This window comes from Ceratotherium simum, chromosome 9 (assembly GCF_057802395.1).
Source record: "Ceratotherium simum simum isolate JZ-2026a chromosome 9, ASM5780239v1, whole genome shotgun sequence".
Lineage (NCBI taxonomy): Eukaryota > Metazoa > Chordata > Mammalia > Perissodactyla > Rhinocerotidae > Ceratotherium > Ceratotherium simum.
In genome coordinates, this window is record NC_141908.1 from 48,810,025 (window position 1) to 48,828,485 (window position 18,461).

Sequence of the window (18,461 nt, forward strand, 5' to 3'; positions counted from 1 at the left end):
TCAAGGGATTTTTAGGAAGCAGAAGGGTAGCATTCTTCCTGTCTTGCCAGCCTGCCAGCCCAAACATGATGGCTTCTGAATTTTTTGCTAAAAGTTTTATCAAGAGTACACATCCTCTGTTGTGATGTAATATTTTTAAAAGAGAAGGAGACCAAGAGATAATGTGTTTAGATTAAAAACAACAACAAAAACTGCAATACTGTGACCTTGGATAATTAAATACTATTTTGAGATTTTGGTATCCTGACCAGAAAGTTGGTATTATATCTGCCCCGCCAACTCTACAGGTTAGTCATGAAATTCATTCTAATAACATGAAAATTCTTTGAGCATCTCTCAAATGGGAAGAAGTATTACTATTACTCAGGCTCTCTTAAAACAAATCCTTCAATGGACTAGATAGTGACATATTTTACTAGTGCTTTCTTGCCATTCACTCTAGAGCTGCACATTTTAAATCTCCACATAGAAATCCCAGCACGTAGGCATGAAGATGGATGCCACATGCCTCATTTCCTTCTCTAGAGAACATGCAGACCACGTCACTCCCATGGGCTGCAATCAAGGGAATAACCGTGTATCACCATGCTGCAGGCTCTTCTGACCTGAGAGCCTTTCCCACACAGAAGTTGCTATTTAAATAGTTAATGAGAAAATACAAATGGCCCCAGACCCCAGCAACTACCTGAGTGGGCAGCCAAGAGATACTCATTCCCAAGAAGCAAGTAAATGACTAGCCTCTCTGTGTTCCTACTGTAAATAGTCACACTATAGGTGAGATCTTCCTACCAGGCCACTAGACCTCCCCTCTGCACCTCCTTGTCAGAGCCCAGTGGGGGACCTCTGACAGGGACAAGTTCAGTGAACTCTAAGAATGGCCACACTTTTCTACTTTAACTGAGCTAATTGATTAGACTCAGAAACCTCAAAGCTAAAATAAATAATCTCACAAACAGAGTTCCAAACTGGTAGGTGTTGGGCTTTTATTTTCTCTCACAACTACGAAAAAATACCATTCAAATCCCCAAGAGAGGGGAAAAGGGAGAAAAAGGCAAGGAAACCCAGGGCAAGCTGTGAGCATTCTGCTCCACCTTGGCCTAGGAGCACTTAGCCCATCGCTGGCCTTGCTAGGAATGGTCCCTACAAAGGACGTGAGTGAAAAGTGGCCCTTCAAGGGAAGAGCGTGAGGGTTTGGGGAGGCTTCAGAGCCTGGTCTTCCCATCCTGCCCCTGTGAGGGTGGGAGGATGGTTTTATACTCTGTTAGAAAACTAGAAGAATGATTCCCAGGAATCTCAGTCTCTCTTAGATTTCTACCTGCCCAGCAGGCATCATCAGCCTTATCGAACCTTTTCTTGAAGTAAAGAATATTTGGAGATATCCACATGCTCCAACCTTCTCAAAGAGAAAAGCAAAGAAAAGTGTATAGGGCCAGTTCTTCCATTTTCTGAGCTGAATTTAGACAGAGATCTTTAATTTTAGATATTAAATATTTCACATACATGACAAAGTAGTAGTGAAAGGCGTTATATGATGTTCAGTAGTGAAGATCATTCTATTGGGGTTTAAGGGTTGAATGGCATGGGCCAAAGTGGAAAAACCAGTTAAATAAGCCCAAATGGATCATTTAAGTAGAAAGGGCTGATGGGTACCAGAAACCAGATTATGAGCCTAAGAGATAAAAATCACAGGAAAAAAGAGCAGGGAATGACAGGCCAAAGGGAGCACAAATGCTAAAGCAGCACATGTCTTTGTGTACTTTCTCTGTCATACTGTGGCAACGAGTTGGCTCTGTGCATGGGCCAAGGCTGCAGAACTCAGAGAGGTCTGGGAGAGCTGGGCCTGAGGGCCCAGATCAGTAGACAGGTGGGTTCACATCCCAACTCTCCCCCACCTACTAGATCTGACCTTAGGAAAGTTATTTACACTACCTGTGCTTCAGTTTCTTCATCTGTAAAATAAAGACAATAGTACCTACTTCAAAAAAAAAATAGAATTTATTCCATAAGTTTATATCGTGAGAATTAAATGAGTTGGTGCATGGAAAGCCTGAGCCCAGTGCCTGGCACATAGTTAATGCTCAGTAAATATTAGCTAGTATAAATATTATTACTATATGGAGATCTCACAGGGATGTTGAAAGGATTAAGTAACACGGTGCTCAACATATAGTAATTACTCACTAAAGAGCAGTTATAGAGAACCAGGGTAAAGTCTGTTTAGGGGCATGTAGGCAACAAAGAGCCAGGCAGAGGGTTGAAAATAAGCGGGTTGGAATCAGGATACATCTACTGGACTCTTGGGAGATCAGGAACACAGAAAGGCAGACCAGGCAGTGGAGGAGTTGGGAATTCAGGCAGACAGACAGCAAAGGGAGGTCCAAGAGGGCAATGGACTAATCTTGAGAAAAACATCTGCCCCAGCCAGGAAGTCACCAGTTACAAACTTCCTGTGATATAAGGGACCAATTTTTAAGACTGGCCAGGCTGTGACCTAAAAGTACAAATAAATGAATTGACCCCGCCATGTCTTATTTAGGTAAGAATACAGCAGAACTGATATGTCCACTGCTAAATGAAAGATCGATGGTTCATCCATGTTCAAGTTTAGCTTCCTGTTAGAGATAGAGCAATTACTTCTGCGCCTGCTACAGACTTCATGAATCTATTATTCAAGATAATTAGGCACCCATGCTGCAAGCTACCCAGAGGCCGTCCACCTGAAAGAGAACTTGCTGACAGACAACGGTGCTGTGGAGAAATCCGAGCTGCGGTGGGGCTGTGTTGTGAAAAAAAAATGCGGGCGTGGTTTTCAGGCTTGTAGCAGCCTTGACTACCCAACCCTTGACCGAGTGTTTAGGCCTGTGAGCTTTTATTACCTTAGGAAAGACCAGGGCAAAGAGGATTGCTCATGGCAGTGAATTTATTTCCTGACTCTTCTTTTTCAGGTGTTAAGTGCCCATGGTTTCTGTGCAGAGTAAATTTTCTATCAGCATCTACTTGAAACTGAGGAAAACATGCCAGTAGATTACTGATAATCTTTAGGTAGAATCTACTTTTCATTTATGTTTTATGTAGGTCAAATGAAAATATGTGCCAGAAAAACACGCAACATGAAATACACTGAAGTCTGTCTAGGAAGTCAAGACCATTCACAAGCTCTGAAGTAAAGAACACCCTAATTTTGACCACAAAGCAAATTTTACTTTTTAATTTACCCTCACTGGCATTATGTAGTGCTCCTCAAAGTGAGGCCCTGACCCTGACTCTTTCCTAGAGAAGCATTCTTGGCTGTCTTTGGATATTTGACGTGGGTCTAATTATTATTGTGGTTTTTACATAGGTCATTCCAGAAACACACAACCCAAGGCTCAGATCAAGCTCTCTGGTGGGGGTAGAGGTGAGAAGAGGCACAGGCAAAGCTTGTGGTTGCTTATGGTGGCCTGGGGCCATGGTCTCATCATAAACATCCACCTGTAACTCATTCACACAATGAGAGGCCTATGTCATCTTTAACATCTGAATCACTATTATGTGGTCCTACGTCTAAATCACTGGACTATTTTAAAAGTAAGATGTGTAGGGCTGAAAGTGAGAATGTTTGTCTAACTTTACATATTAAAGATAATGAATTTAAACTTTTAGTTGACAGTCACAATAAGAATGAAGAAATCAAGCATTGGTTATAGCTTTTCTAAGTGAAGTGTAAGTGAAGATCTTTTTATGCTGTGCTATATGACGTTATGAGACTTCTGGAATTCTGAGGCTTAAGGGGAAAGCAGAAGTTACATTGATGCTTAGAATGTGAATGAGTAAGGCCTGAAATATCATATTAAAATAAGACTACTCTGTGTTTTCTTTGCTTAAAAAAATGATTGTAAACTTTTCTGTTCTTCATGAATGTATGCATCTTGCCCCCGCCTCACATATCCTGTATAAGAATTCTGTGATTATCAAAGCATGAGCAAAAGCAACTATAGGGCGTAGCCAAATTAAATTCTTATGATTCATTACACATCCATTAAAATAACCCATCAAGGCTGAGCTGTTGGGTTGCTAACTGGTGCATCTGCACATCACCAAGGAATTGCATGGAGCTCAGCTTTGGCCCGCAGGCATCCATTTGTATCGGGAATCATGCCGGAGGAAAGAATCGGGAATCATGCAGGAAGAAAGTACCACAGACTGGAGCCTCCTCATTTCATTGTTTGGTAGGATTCTGAGAAGGGAGGGTGTAACCCGAAGATCGAGTGATTCCTGTGATGGGACCCACACTTTGGCAGAAGGTTCTGGCAAAATAGACCTATTCCAGCATGCTTTGTACATGCATGATGTGCCATCTAGTGGTTAAGTGAGCCTAACATGAATGAAAAGGAAAAGGGTCCTTTCTGTTCTCTCATACCTCCAACTCTCCACCACTTGATTTGAGCAGCAGTAGGAGGTTTGATGCTGTAGGTTAACTATTATTTGGGAAAGAAAAAAAATCCATTTTCTTAGAAGCCACTTGTTGAATGAAAAGTATTGTGTGAAAAAAACCCCACTGATATTATAGTAATTATGCAAGCCAGAGATTGCAAATGGGCAGTGTTTGGCCCACAGAGTACTTTTTTCCATTTTATTTTATTGAGGTGTACTTCACATGTACAGTGTAGTACACAAATCTTCAGTATACAGCTTGATACATTTTTACATTTGTAAATTTTTATGTTTGTATAATCCTTATAATCACCACCTGGATCAAGCTATGGAATGTTTCCAGTATCCCAGCAGCCTCCCTCAGGCCCCTCCCATCAATCCTCGCTCAAAGATTTGGAACTCTGTTACCAGAGATTTGCAATTAAAGTACATACTCTGAACCCTGACCCCAAGAAAGGATAAAATCCTGTAATCACCATTTTAATAGTTTTCCCAAAAGGGAGTTTCCTCATCAGAAACATACTGTAGCTAAACAAAGGCCCCATTTCATGGGTTTACTGTTTTTCGGAGTCCAGGTGGCATAATGAGCTCTCTTTCCCCAGTCTAGATTCCTAAGATATTGTTTTTCTTACCAAGCTTCTCCCTAAGACATATATCTGCTTGGTGCACTGATTGTATTTTCCCAAGTGTCTCTACAGGCAGCCAAGTCAATTTTCAAAGAAATCCCATTACTTTAGAGCAGCATCTCAGAGGTGCCACTGATTGTCATGGCAAAGCCTATGAATTCTGATGCAGCATTTCAGAAATTAATGTGAATGTCATGTCACCAGCGACGGCATGACACCCTGTTCAAATTAAGCCAAGCAAATCATAATGGTGAGAAAGGCTCTCAACCTCTAATCCAGCAAAGGCCAATTTATAATGAATAGCATAATGCAATCATCATTGCTATTTCGACAGGACCTCTTTCTCTTCAAATGAAACTTAATTCTCTCTGAATGTCAAAGTGTGTAGTATGTCAAGAAGCAGAGCCAGTTCTGAAATAAAATTATTGTTAATATTCCAGAGCTGTCTTGTACGTACCTATTTATTTAATTACTGAACAAATACACAGTCAATCAATCAACATGCCTAGCGAGCATATCACTTCCAGGTGTTTTGCAACACGCTGGAGATAGAAGAGCGGAGAGTGCGTGGGTTCTCCCTTGCTGCCACTGAATTGAACCTTAACGTTTAGACATGTTGTCCCCTGGCCGGCAAACTAGTGTTTAAAGAGATGGCTGCCTCTTGGGGTAATAAACAAGGCAGGAATATAGGCATTATCATAATTTATTCCTTTTTACAAATAACACGTATTTTTTTTCTAATTATTTGGCATGGATTTGGAAAACAGAAGAATGTAGAGAAGAAAATATAAAATTCTCTAACCCACCAACGAAGTCTATACTGGCTTTGTTTAATTCCTTTCAAAGATGTATTATTCTCTTTTTTTTTCTGTGTGTATGTGCATATATTTATTTATTTTATGGAGTTGAAATGATATGGATTTTTCTCTATCATAAGAAACTCTTGAAACATGTTTAACAACTTGGAATGACATCATAATTTCTGGAATGAGAATCAAAACTAAGTTTTTTTTTTACCATTCCCTATTATTGGAAATTTTGATTGTTTGTTGTTTTTAAAATAGTTGTAGAGATTTAATGTCTATGTATTTGAAATGAAGTCTTTAACTTTCTACCACACTCAACATCCAGAACTTGCGGAATAGTGTTAAATAATAATCATGATGCTGGCTGGCTGAGGTTTGTTCCTAATTATAAAGGAAATAACTCTGGTGTTTGTTAAATATAATGACAACTGCTGATTTGAGTTGGTGAAAAATCATGCTAAGTCCTTTGAGTTCTAATTTTTAAACATCAGCAATGGGGAATTTGAACATTACCAAATGTCTTTCAGTGCTAGTGAAATAATTAGGTTTGTACCACTTTGGCCTAGGGATGTGTGATATGTTATATTACTAGATTTCCTAATATTGGTTCTCCTCCACCAGAATGAATAATACTATAGCATGGACTAATATACTTTTAATGAATTGTCAAGTTCAATTCCATCCTATTAATTTTAGGATTTTAACATCCATATTTATTTTGCATTGTTCTTGACAGACAACTAGTGTGGCAGAGTTACAGACACACTCTATTCATCTCATTCTGGTCTGTAAATGCAGCTGCTGAAGTTGAGGATGGGGAACCCGTTTATGTCTATTATTCATTCTCGTTTTTTCTTTACCTCTTATCCCAACTGCAAATAAGTTGGGTTTTTTTTCCTTTTGTGACTTTGCAAAGTACTTTTCTTAACCTCTATCAAAGCACTCATTAAACTCTTTCTTATAGGAAAGTTATCTGTGTATTGACCTTCTGTTCTTGTGTGAGTGGTCTGTGTCTTAAATTCAAGAGCTTTTCATCCCTCCCTATTAGCCACTAGGTGTTCTCCGCCTGACACTGTTGTCCTCTATGGTCCCAGCAAAGTGCTGTGGTGGCACATGGTGGAAATACACTTAGATGAGTTTTGTCAACACCCTTAGATCTCCAAATCACCCTGCAGTAAGCTAAGGATGAAAGCAAGGAAGTAAAAGTGATTCTAAAATTCTGTGGGTGCTTTGCTTTTCTGTAGCAGCAGTATGAGTCCAGAAGATGTGAGTCAACTTTCAAAGACTTAGGAGCAGACACACCGAGGATGAGAGCAAAGCACTGAAACCAGAACTCATGGATCTGCCCCAGGTGGCTGCTCCATCCTGGTCCTGATGGTGGATTACAGAGAGAACCAATTACTTCAAGTACAAGCTCTTAAAACTAAGTGCATTCATTATATTCTAATAATTTTTTAAAAAACTCTTCAGATACTAATCTCAAGGCATCACTTCAAAATGATACCTTTTAATTGTCAATTCTTTCCCAGGGGAAGGCTTACAAAATTAAGAGCCCTCTAGGGGCTCCCCTACTAGACTATAAACCACTTGAGGGCAGTAATTAGGTAAGTATATTCTAACTCCCACTGTGTTAGGCATAAGTAAACTTAACAGTACTTCTGGAATTAATTAATCTATTTCTTGCAATGTAAGGTTATTAAGTGGCATTCCTTACACCTATTTAAAGACCAAGATCAGCTTCAAAGATAATACAGGCTTTTGAGCAAGTACTTAGAGGTAGAATCACAACCCCAAACTTAACGGAAATTAATGGAAGAAATGACAACAAAAGTGAAAGGGGAACATAAATACACTATGCAAGCTAGAATCAAAATGAATATTGTGCCATCAGGGGAACAGGTCAGGTGATGACTCTTCTAAGTACTGGGTCAGGCCATCCTGGCAGGGAGGAAGTAGTTAGTGGATATCAGTGACTTTGTGTTTCTGTACAGTAACTAGAGTTCCTTTGAAGGCAAAGTGGAAACTTGTGTTCAATGATTACTTTCTCATTTTCCTCAGGGTGTTAAATACCACATTATTTGAAAGTTGGGAGATCGTTGGACCTTACCCTTCCTGGTGGGTTTTTAACCTGCTGCTGTTGCTAATACAAGGCTTGAACTGCTTCTGGTCTTACCTGATCGTAAAAATAGCCTGCAAAGCTATTTCAAAAGGCAAGGTAAGATAAAACTCACCCTTTCTAATATGTCCCAGAAAATTATGGTTTTTTGTTCTTCTGAATCAATAAGAATATTATTTATTATTTCAAATTTCATCAAAACTGGTATTTTTTTCTTCAAAATTTAGCATAACCTCCTGGAAATACAAAATAAATGTTCATTTCCTTCTATTTAGTTCACTGTTTTTAAGTTGTAACATTGCTTTGCTGATGATGATTCCCAATGATCTGCATTTATAATTTTAGATTTAATGATGATATGTTATTTATTGTGTTCTTTCTCTCCCTCTTTCTGTCTCCCTTGGTCCTTCTCTGATTATACTTATACTGAACAGAAATTTAATAACTTCTTTCCTTTTATGAGAAGGGTTGCTTTATGCAATATGCCCATTTATGACTTTCCCAATAAAATTTAATTAAATCCCTTTGGCTAAAAATGGACTCATGAGGCTGATTTAAATAAAGTTTCTTGAGCCTCAACCCCTCTGTGTAGAGCAATGACTTTTCCGGAATGTTCTCTGTGACATTTTCTTACTTTCGTTATTTGTTCTCTTCCTTCTGCCACCCTGGAAGGCTGGGAAGTGGAACCCTTTACATGTAAGTTTCTCACACCTCTCTCTCTCTGTCCTTGTCCTGGATGCCACTTTAGCCTGTTAGAGGGGCATTCCGATACTTTTCTTTCCATGCATATTGTTCTGTCTAATCAGTTGGCACTGACCTGAGGCTCTAACTGAGGTGTGGCTCCCACCAGCTGCAAGGGATACTAGGAACAGCTCAGTTAATGCCCTTTTGTGTGAGCTTGCATTCTGCTAAATTTTGCATGATCCAACAGAGAAGGAGAAGAATTTCTTGCATTGGTGCTTAACATGTTGGCTAAAAAACAGAAATAAACCGAAGTGAAGTAGGAGAAAGAGAACTAAGTTGGGGAGAGGATGAACGTGGTCCGGAATGGAGGCCTGAGCATCTGCTCTTTGCCTGGTGTGCCCTGGGCCACAGGGCACCACTTGATCATCTTGTCCTCAGTGAGATAAACAGAGCTGTCCACTTCCACAGAGGGGCTCAGGACACCTAGTCATGCACTGTGAAGCCAGTTCTCAATGTCAGCTCCTATATAAATCCAAAATATTTTAATCAATTAATTGTCTAGAAGCAAAAGTTCATTTTTTCTCTGTGACCTCTTATTCTTTACAATAGGCACATATTTCTATTAAAAAATTCTCCTATCCTCGTTTGAATAGAAATTAAATCAACATGCACAATACTCTCAGTACAATAGCAATGACTAAAGATGCAAGGACACCGTGGATGAGATTACTTGTGTCCTATTGCATTGATATTTCTACCAGACGTCTTCTCTCCAACTTACTTCTTCAATTTTACAAAAAGATGATCATCAATTTATTCCAGATCTCAGGCTTCAGAATATCTTAACTGCCATTGCTGCTCACCTAGGACAGTAGGATTCATCTTGGCCATGGGTTATGGATTCTGTTTTCCTGTGGGTTATTTTGTGATATTATGAATTGTTCCTTTCTTTGAAGGTAACATAAGTATAGATTTTTTTTCCAATGCAATTAAAAATAATCTACTAAGCATGCAAATGTGAATTAATCACTCTCTGAAGCTGGAGTTTTCTTTCCTATTAGCAGCTTAATTTATGACCAATGAATTTGTAAATGTAGTGGAGCTTTACTCTAATGCCTTCTTTGTGACCCATGTTTTTTTAAATTAAAGTATCCTTATAATCTAGTCATTTTGGTGTTTCAGTATCCAAGTCTTCTTGGAGATCATCTTTGTGAGTTCAGTCTCATCTCCGGGGGCATTGGAGTGAGGTCCATTTTTACGATATTTACTCAGTTGTCTCTGGTTAGAATGGGGCAGCAGTTCTCAGCTCTTACTTTCTCTTGTCCTCACCCACCTGACAGAGATGACATTCTCTCAGTAATGGTGGCTTCTCCACGTGGGAGAGAAGTGGATTCCAAGGTTCTCAAGTTGGGAGGTAGTGGTAACACAGAGAGCATGTGATGTGAAGAGCCCCCAGTTAATGCTCATGTACCTCCCAGGGGACTTTGCCAACCTGCCCAACCCACCTCCTAGAGAATCACAGGCAACTGGATTGGGGAAACTTCCATGAAGCCAGGCCACCAGGTCCCTACTGCCACCCCAAATAGAAAATGGGTAAACAGTGATCACTCAAGAGTGTTTATGCCTGTTGAGTAAAAATGCTTACCATAATTTAGACTTACAGAGTAGGAGGTTCAAACTATTTTAATTTTAAAAGCAGTAGAGTATTTCCTTAATTTCTCCCTAAATTACTTCGTTGCTAGACCAGATGACTTTTTTCATTCTTTATGGTAAGGTGTAGATTTATTTCCTGGTGCCTTATCTTGCCATCCTCCTTACTTAATAAGTCTGAATGGAGAATTGAAGAACCCTGGAATGGCAAGAGCCAATTCATGATGATCAATCAGTAGATTTTTCTTGAGAAATATTTTATCTATTTATTTTTTTCCCCCAAAGCCCCAGTAGATAGTTGTATGTCATAGCTGCACCTCCTTCTAGTTGCTGTATATGGGATGTGGCCTCAGCATGGCCGGAGAAGCCGTGCGTCGGTGCGCACCCGGGATCTGAACCCGGGCCGCCAGCAGCGGAGCACGCACACTTAACCGCTAAGCCACAGGGCCGGCCCTTGAGAAATATTTTAAACTAGACCTCACTCAGCAGGTTTCCAAAATGCCTCCTGCTGCCATTAGTTGTGATGTAGTATATAAAACAAAATTTCTGCTGAATTCTATCAGACAGAAAAGAAAAACAAATTAACTCATAAAACAATGCATTACAAAGCCAAATAAGAGTGAGTTTTAATCATCTGAGCTAGTGAATATCTCCATTAGTGTGGTTAATTGAGAGCTGACTTTAAATGATTCTCAAGGAGAATGTGATCATCAGAGAGTAAATTGATCCATTTATATCAGATTCCTATAAAGCCATTCCAGTAGTACAGTATGCCACTTTGCCAATAAGAGTGGGATTCATGGTCTAGAACATTCTCAGTATCAAAAGGTACCTTAAAGGCCAGCCCAGTGGCTTAGCAGTTAAGTGAGCGCACTCTGCTACTGGCTGCCCGGGTTCGGATCCCGGGTGCGCACTGATGCACCGCTTCTCCAGCCATGCTGAGGCCACGTCCCACATACAGCAACTAGAAGGATGTGCAGCTATGACATACAACTATCTACTGGGGCTTTGGGGTGGTGGGGAGGAGGAGGATTGGCAATAGGTGTTAGCTCAGAGTTGGTCTTCCTCAGCAAAAAGAGGAGGATTAGAATGGATGTTAGCTCAGGGCTGATCTTCCTCACAAAAAAAAAAAAAGAAAGAAAGAAAGGTACCTTAAAGAGGTCAGCAAGTCCAGCCCCCTATGATGCCTAAATCCACGTACATTCCTTGAACACTGACTTTGTCGCCCAACTTGTTTATCTCCAGTGAAAGGGCACTTATTACCATGGCAGTGTTCCTATCTTTGATTTTTTAACATTTGGATCTGTTTCCCTTCATGTATGACTGCATGTGCTTCTGCATATCTTGATGATTCCTTTGGAGCTGGTTACACTCTTCTTCTTGACTTCCCTAGGTGTCCAAGGATGATCGAAGTGATATTGAGTCTAGCTCAGATGAGGAAGACTCGGAACCTCCAGGGAAGAACCTCCACACTGCGACCACCACTAATGGGACCAGTGGTACCAACGGGTATCTCCTGACCGGCCCTTGCTCCGCGGATGATTAATTCCTCAAAACTAGAAGTCCCGAACAAAGTGAACTGTTTGTTCCTGGAAGTATTTAATGAGTTGCAAATGCAGTTCCTTTCATAATATCTCAGCACCAGAAACAAAAATTAGGATTGTCAAAGCATTTTGAATAGCGCACTGCCATATGTTCTGTCTGTGAATGAAGAAGAATTACCATTCTCTATATGTAGGCATGCTGTATGTAATTGACACAAGGGAACAGTATTTGCATTTGTACTGTCTTAGAATATTATTTATTTTTTGTATTTGTTTGTAAATCTGTGGACAAAAGAGGGTTTCCTCACTCCTTTTACTCTCTGGGTACATAACAGTGAGGGAGATGCTCTATCTGCTTCTACTCTTTCCTATTGCTGTAACTCAGTCTGCTAGGAGCATCAGCTTAATTGGTCTCTTAGAGCAATCAAAACCCAGCACAAGATTCTGATGCAGCTCCCAATGGGTTTGCTTTCTTTGTGTTAGTGCCCATTATGAAATGGCCTATACAGTCTCAGTCACCATTCTCCCAGTATAAAGTTTAAACAAGATGAGCTAGGTTTTTTAATTGTCACTCTTCATGGTCAATTAGCAGTTCACATTAAAGAGTATGGTTATTGGAGGGCTTTTTAAAAACTGTTTTGTATTAAATTGCTTTGGAATAGACTTCATTTCTTGTGTACACAGCCAGGATTTCTTCAATGGGTGTGGTAGCTAGTTGGGAATTAACCTTGTGGGTTACAGAGATTTTTTTATTCTCAATTATGAGGTCAGTGCTCTGGCTCTGAGAAATACATTTGCTTAAGGTCATAGTTATAAGCAAAAAAAAAAAAATCACTCTTAATATTGGGATTTTGCCCTGTGATCTGAGAAAATCATAAAGAGATCAGCTGATTTCAACCAGATTTTACCACTACCCCTGTAATTAGCACAGTCTTCTATCATGTCTTGAAGAAAAGAAGCTAAGTATATTTTGGGACAGAAAAAAGAGACTTTCAAGAGTTGGCAAAGGTCACCTCTAGTGCAAAGCACTCTATTGGAACCAGCTTTCAAGAAAGTGCCCTATCTAGTATTTGCTATTGATGTTTTTCTTTCTCTGAACAAAATAAAGCCACTGGGAGAAAGACTATTTTACCCTTTGCCTTTTCCCAGAATGACTTTCCTGTTACTAGAATCTCTCTACAGTCTCTCAGTGTTGCACTCGAAGTGCTTTTGTTTGCTTCTTTAAAGACTTGTTCAGTTTCCAGGAATTTTTGTTCAAACAAAGCTATTTCCAGAAAAACAATAAAAATTCTACTGGACAATGGAAATATCAGCAATGATAAAGATGACTGGAAAATAAGTTTCCATAGTCTCCTCCATGGCAGTGTTATGTATGTGTAGATAAGAAAAACATACACACAAACCAAAGATTTTATCTCTTTTCTTCCAACTTTTAGTAAGAAGGAATAAAATGGTATTATAAATATTTCATAAATCAAAAAGACCATCATCTAAAAGAGTCCAAAACCACAATGCAGAAATATAAATGTGTGAATCAGGTCATCCTGAAGACAACAGTAAAATACTAGAGAATGCATGTCGTGCTCTGAGCCATTCACATTCAATTTGATTTTTTGAAAAAATTAAAAGCTTTGTGCCCACAATGTACAACCTGTGAGTTAATAGTTTAAAAAAATGCTCCCAAACAAAAACCTCACACTGTAATATTAAATCTTTCCCCACCTATTTACAAAATGGTATGTTTCTGGTATGGTGCCTAGTAATAGTTGAAGAGGTTTGGAAATATGTCTGCTTGTTTATTGAGAAAACAGTGCAACTAATTCTTCTTTTAAAGCTTTATGATTTCATTTCACAAATCATGGATATGTCTAGAAGTGTAATTTGTGTATGGTTTGAATTTGTAAGACCAATCATAAAACATCGAAAGTACTTGTAGTCATCTGAACATCTGCTAAAATGCAGATATATAAAAAGCAACGGCCAGCATGTTATAGCTAAAAAATTTTGAGAAGGTAAAAGTTTCTTTTCTTTTCAACTAAAATATGGAACAGAAGAGTGAAGTATACCTTGCTTTGGCGTCTGGAGCAAGTCCTCTCGATGGGTGAAATAAACCAGAGAACCACATGTGTTCAAATTTGGATCATCTGACACTCTTTAAAACAGAAGAATACTTTCAAAAAATCAACTTGTAAATGAAAAATTTGGAAGAGTTTAGAAGAGTTGCATAAAATGAAGTAAATTGAGTCTGTCCTTAGCAAAGACAAATCTAAATAATCTTTTGTTTTGCCCAAAAATCGCTCAGAAAGAGGACTGGGAATACTCAGAGCCTCTCTGACCGATGCCATTAACTTAACACAACCTTCTATGTATCAATTTTTATTTCATTTTTCATTTTAAAGCAAAGAGTTCCTTTTGACTAATCAAAATGGTGTTTGTAGGCCTTTTAAGGGGAAGAATAGTATCTTTCTGTCTACTGCTTTCCCATGGTGGCCTGATAAGCCTAAGGGAGAAAAATATGTGAAATCTCTTATCTTCTACCTGTCCCAGGCCACAGCTTTGGAAGTGTGTTTTGTAAATTCAACTGTAGGTTAGTGAAAGTGTTGTTTCCCATTAATTAACTTAGCCTCCATTGATATCTCCTTCCTCCTGTCACATTCAACCTTCCCAGGGTATAAAGGAGTATGTAGGAAGGGGTCTAGAAAAAGTAATATTTTATTCTCTAATGTTATAAAAACATTGTTCTCTAATGCTTTTCTAGATCTCTTAATGGGGAAAAAGTAGAAAATCGAGTAGAATTTGGCCTTGGGTCAAAAAATGATATAAAAATGTGTGATCTATGTATGTACATGTATGTTCCTCCAAAAACGTGATAAAACCAAAATATCACTGACTCATCCTTATCCATCTTCTTTTCGTAGAAACCATCCACCATGTACAATAGAAACTTCTGCCTCCCTCTCAACTTCCTGTTCATGCTTCCCACATGCAGAGAGGGGTAGAATCCTTTCAGCCTCTCAGCCTCAGAACTAAATATGGCGGAGTTCAGATTGTAGAGGGCCTGTCAGCATATAAGCCAAATGCAGTTTTCATTTCCAAATTTAGTCATATGAATGTTGAGAATAGGGGAGCAACTATCAGCATTTTGGATTATTAAACTATATGTTGGAAAAAATGCATATGATTGCTGCTTCACGTAGGATTTTGTTAACACCCAACTCTTGCTAGGGTACTAGACAGATGATGTCCTGAGGTACCATCAGGTAATGGAACAGGCACCTGACAAAGATGAACGAGGAAGGAAAGTAGGCTCTCCAAAGAAAGCAAGCAGTTGGGTGAGAGAAATAACTCTGCAGTGAGATAAGATCAGATCACCTTTAGTCAAAATGGTGGGTGAGCCTCAAAGTGTCCAGTTCTGTTGCCAAACTTTCCATTCTGAGTATTTGATAGAGTTTGAATTTGAGCAAACTGATGCTTTCACCTTAGGTAGAAAGGGTCTGAATCATCCACTGTGTATTTCAACCTCATTGTTATTTGGGCCAAAGTGAAAAATGAGATTTCATTTCAGCTTAGCTGAGTCTTTGCAAAAAAGCTCTTTTGAGAGAACTTTGTGGACATCCATGATTGTTCCCAATCTGTTCATGATTTTGCATTATAGTTATTTTTGTCCCTCTCTTAGAAATATTAATGCCAAAGTTGCCTGAATATTTGAGTATTTTTTCTTAATTTGAAGTATAAAAAGTGTATGGAATAATTCCAAAGGTGTTAAAAGAGTCTCTTTATCAGTATGTGTGTTGATACCATTATGTCCAGAGAGGCTTCAAGAAATCCTTTGGAAATAAAAGGTTAAATGTTTACATTTCATGTGATATGTGAGGTCTTAAGATTCTAATTAGCTTACATTTTTTTCTTTGTTTTTTGGCTGATTTCTGCTTGTAGATAAATATTAGTAGCCCTGAAATGTTTCTAACATTCAAAGAAGAAAAAAATCAAATCAGATCCAAGTCAGTCTGATGAGAAATTGATGACAAGGCACTTTCAGTTTCTAAGTAACTTGTATGGAAAGAGAAAGTGCTGTTAGCTCTGGTGATTGTACTTGCTGTCTAGCATGCTGTCTGTGGAAGGAATACTCTCAGTAATCATAAATAGTTCTTGAAGTCATGCAAAATGCAGCAAGATTTTTTTTTAAATGAAGATATTGTTGTCCCCAGAGTCAGTAAAATGAAATTGTGCCATTCTCAAATTGCCAGACAGTAAGTAGCACTGGTTCACTGCAGCCACATTTTAGTTCTTCATAGCAATAGGCCAGAAAAGGGCCCTGTGGTTTGCCTTTGGTGCACGGTCCCCTCCCCTCCCCTAGGGGGCGCTCAGTGGATGCTGAGGAGACCTATCCACTCTGCTGTTGGAACTCCTCTAATACATATTCAGAGGGAGCATACCAGATGCTGGTTTTCATGGAGAAAATTGTATTAGAGAACATAAAACATCATAAGTAACTGTTAATAAGATCTACAGACACCCAAAGAAGAACCTTAGTCTTTTCCAGGTATTTCCAACTTGAATTCAACCTGAAGCCTTTGGAAGGAAGGCATTACCGAATGGCCACAAGCTAGGACCCCATCGGATCAAAGAAATAAAAGTCTCTTTAGCCAGATGGCATATCATATGGTGTCTGCACAAGACTAGGCATCCTCAAGATTGCCCAGGAAGGATGAGAGGGGACTGTTAGCCTACAGTCTGTCTTGTTTATCTCATTCACTCACATTCCTTTCAGCCTACTGGAAGTCTTGATAAAAGGAATCCAGAATATTGTCATTTCTCTGCTATTGATATCCCGATAGCCTTGGATCAGTTGCATGCCACACTTTCTTCTCTGCCTGATTATATTTTTCTTAATAAGTATCGTGCCCTTGTGAACCTGTTTTCCCTAAAACAGGTCCACAAAGCTTGGCTTCCTATTCTGGTATGTATTATGTGGCCTGGAAACTAGGGAACAACAGCTGTTGGTATGATTCCTATGTTAAGTGAAAAGTTAGATTTTATAGAGAGAAATTGTTTTTTTGGACCTACAGTAATTTTTTCAACTGTCATCGTAAAACTGCCCTTAAAACATTAGGGATTTTTAAAGATTAGTTGCCAAAGAGAAATGAGCTCTGTAATAGGAACAGTTATGTGGCAATTCGGGAATTTTAACTTAGAGTTTCATTAATTTAAACATGGAAAACACCCTTCAAGTTTGATTTCCAAAAGTTTCATAAAGCCTCTAAGCTCATGATTTCATCAACTCTCTGTTTGCCTGTGTAATCAGTTACCTCCATAGCCATTTGTTGTCATGCAAGGGGGAGGTGGTTAGTTTCAGGATTTGATTTTTTTCAACTTGCAGTGAGAATTAGGATAGGTGACAAAACCTTACTTGTTTTCTTCAGACAATTCAGTGCTTGAGCATCTCTGTCAGAAACGGAATGATGTACTGTTAGCCACTTAGAATTATTTTATGTATTGTTATTGTGTTTTGCTGATTTTTATATGAAAATATAATGATTCATTCTTGATCTCTGGAAGCAATCATTATTATGAGGATCATTTTACGTTGGAAACACTTTCATAATAAAGATAAGTATTAAGAGTACAGTGCAAATGCCCTTTTCTGTAAGCACTATCCAGCTTGTGTTGGTAACACATCACACCTTCCTGGACAAGATTTATTTCAGGGCTTACATCATCCTGCTAGTTTCTTGCAAGCCTCCTCAAATCCCAGTAATTGCTATGATTACTGAGAGAGTAATGTTATATTTATATGTTATAATATGTTATTTTGTCGAGAATTTAGTTAAGCTGGTCCATGGTATTGCTGCCTCGGCATCCATTTTGTTTGGCCAGGTGGCCCGCAGGGACCTTAAACTGACACTAGCCCCTCATGCAGGTGCATGCCCCTGGATACAGCCTGCAGAGTCACAAGGAAGTGTAAGTTCCTGATAGGACTTCCCCAACAGTCTTGTGAACAACAGTTTCTCCTGCCTCTGGCACCTGTATGCCTTATGTGCCCCTTAGATAAGACCCCTGTGGGGCTTACAAATACCCTGCTCTTTTGGTTTGAATTGACCGATCCAGCCTTAGCCCAGGAACCCCAAAGCATTCCACCCACAGACCCTAATAAAGGCATGTACCCCTGATCCTGTCTCTCTCTCTGTCTGCTCCCTGCCTTGACCTCCCTGTGTGGCCCCTCGAGGCATGCCATGTACCTCCTCCAGGACCTGTGAGTAATAAACCTCTCTATTTCAGTTTCTCTTGTGTTCTGTTGTTGAACCTCGGCTCACTATTCGGCACCCGGTACTCCACTTAACAAATGTTAATTTAACAAAGTCATAACATATTCATATGTTATATATATAACATCTATATGTTATAGTATCTCTTTGAAAATTAAGATATAAAAACTTCAATGTTGGGCTGGCCCTGTGGCTTAGCGGTTAAGTGTGCGCCCTCCGCTACTGGCGGCCCAGGTTCGGATCCCGGGCGCCCACCGACGTATCGCTTCTCCGGCCATGCTGAGGCTGCGTCCCACATACAGCATCTAGAAGGATGTGCGACTATGGCATACAACTATCTACTGGGGCTTTGGGGG

At 39.4% G+C, this 18,461-nt stretch overlaps 1 protein-coding gene across 2 annotated transcripts in view; it reads left to right on the forward strand.

Moving 5' to 3' along the window:
• The window catches only part of CERS6 (ceramide synthase 6), a 325,151-nt gene extending 307,686 nt beyond the window's left edge, over positions 1–17,465 (forward strand). Inside the window, exons 9-11 of one of the 2 annotated variants that reach the window (XM_087435341.1) lie at positions 7,904–8,060; positions 8,634–8,657; positions 11,689–17,465. In XM_087435341.1, coding sequence (XP_087291467.1) covers positions 7,904–8,060; positions 8,634–8,657; positions 11,689–11,841 — 334 coding nt within the window. In that variant the 3' untranslated portion in view covers positions 11,842–17,465. The remainder of the gene's footprint in view (positions 1–7,903; positions 8,061–8,633; positions 8,658–11,688) is intronic. The other variant, XM_087435342.1, reaches the window with a different exon arrangement.
• Positions 17,466–18,461: the final 996 nt, after the last annotated feature.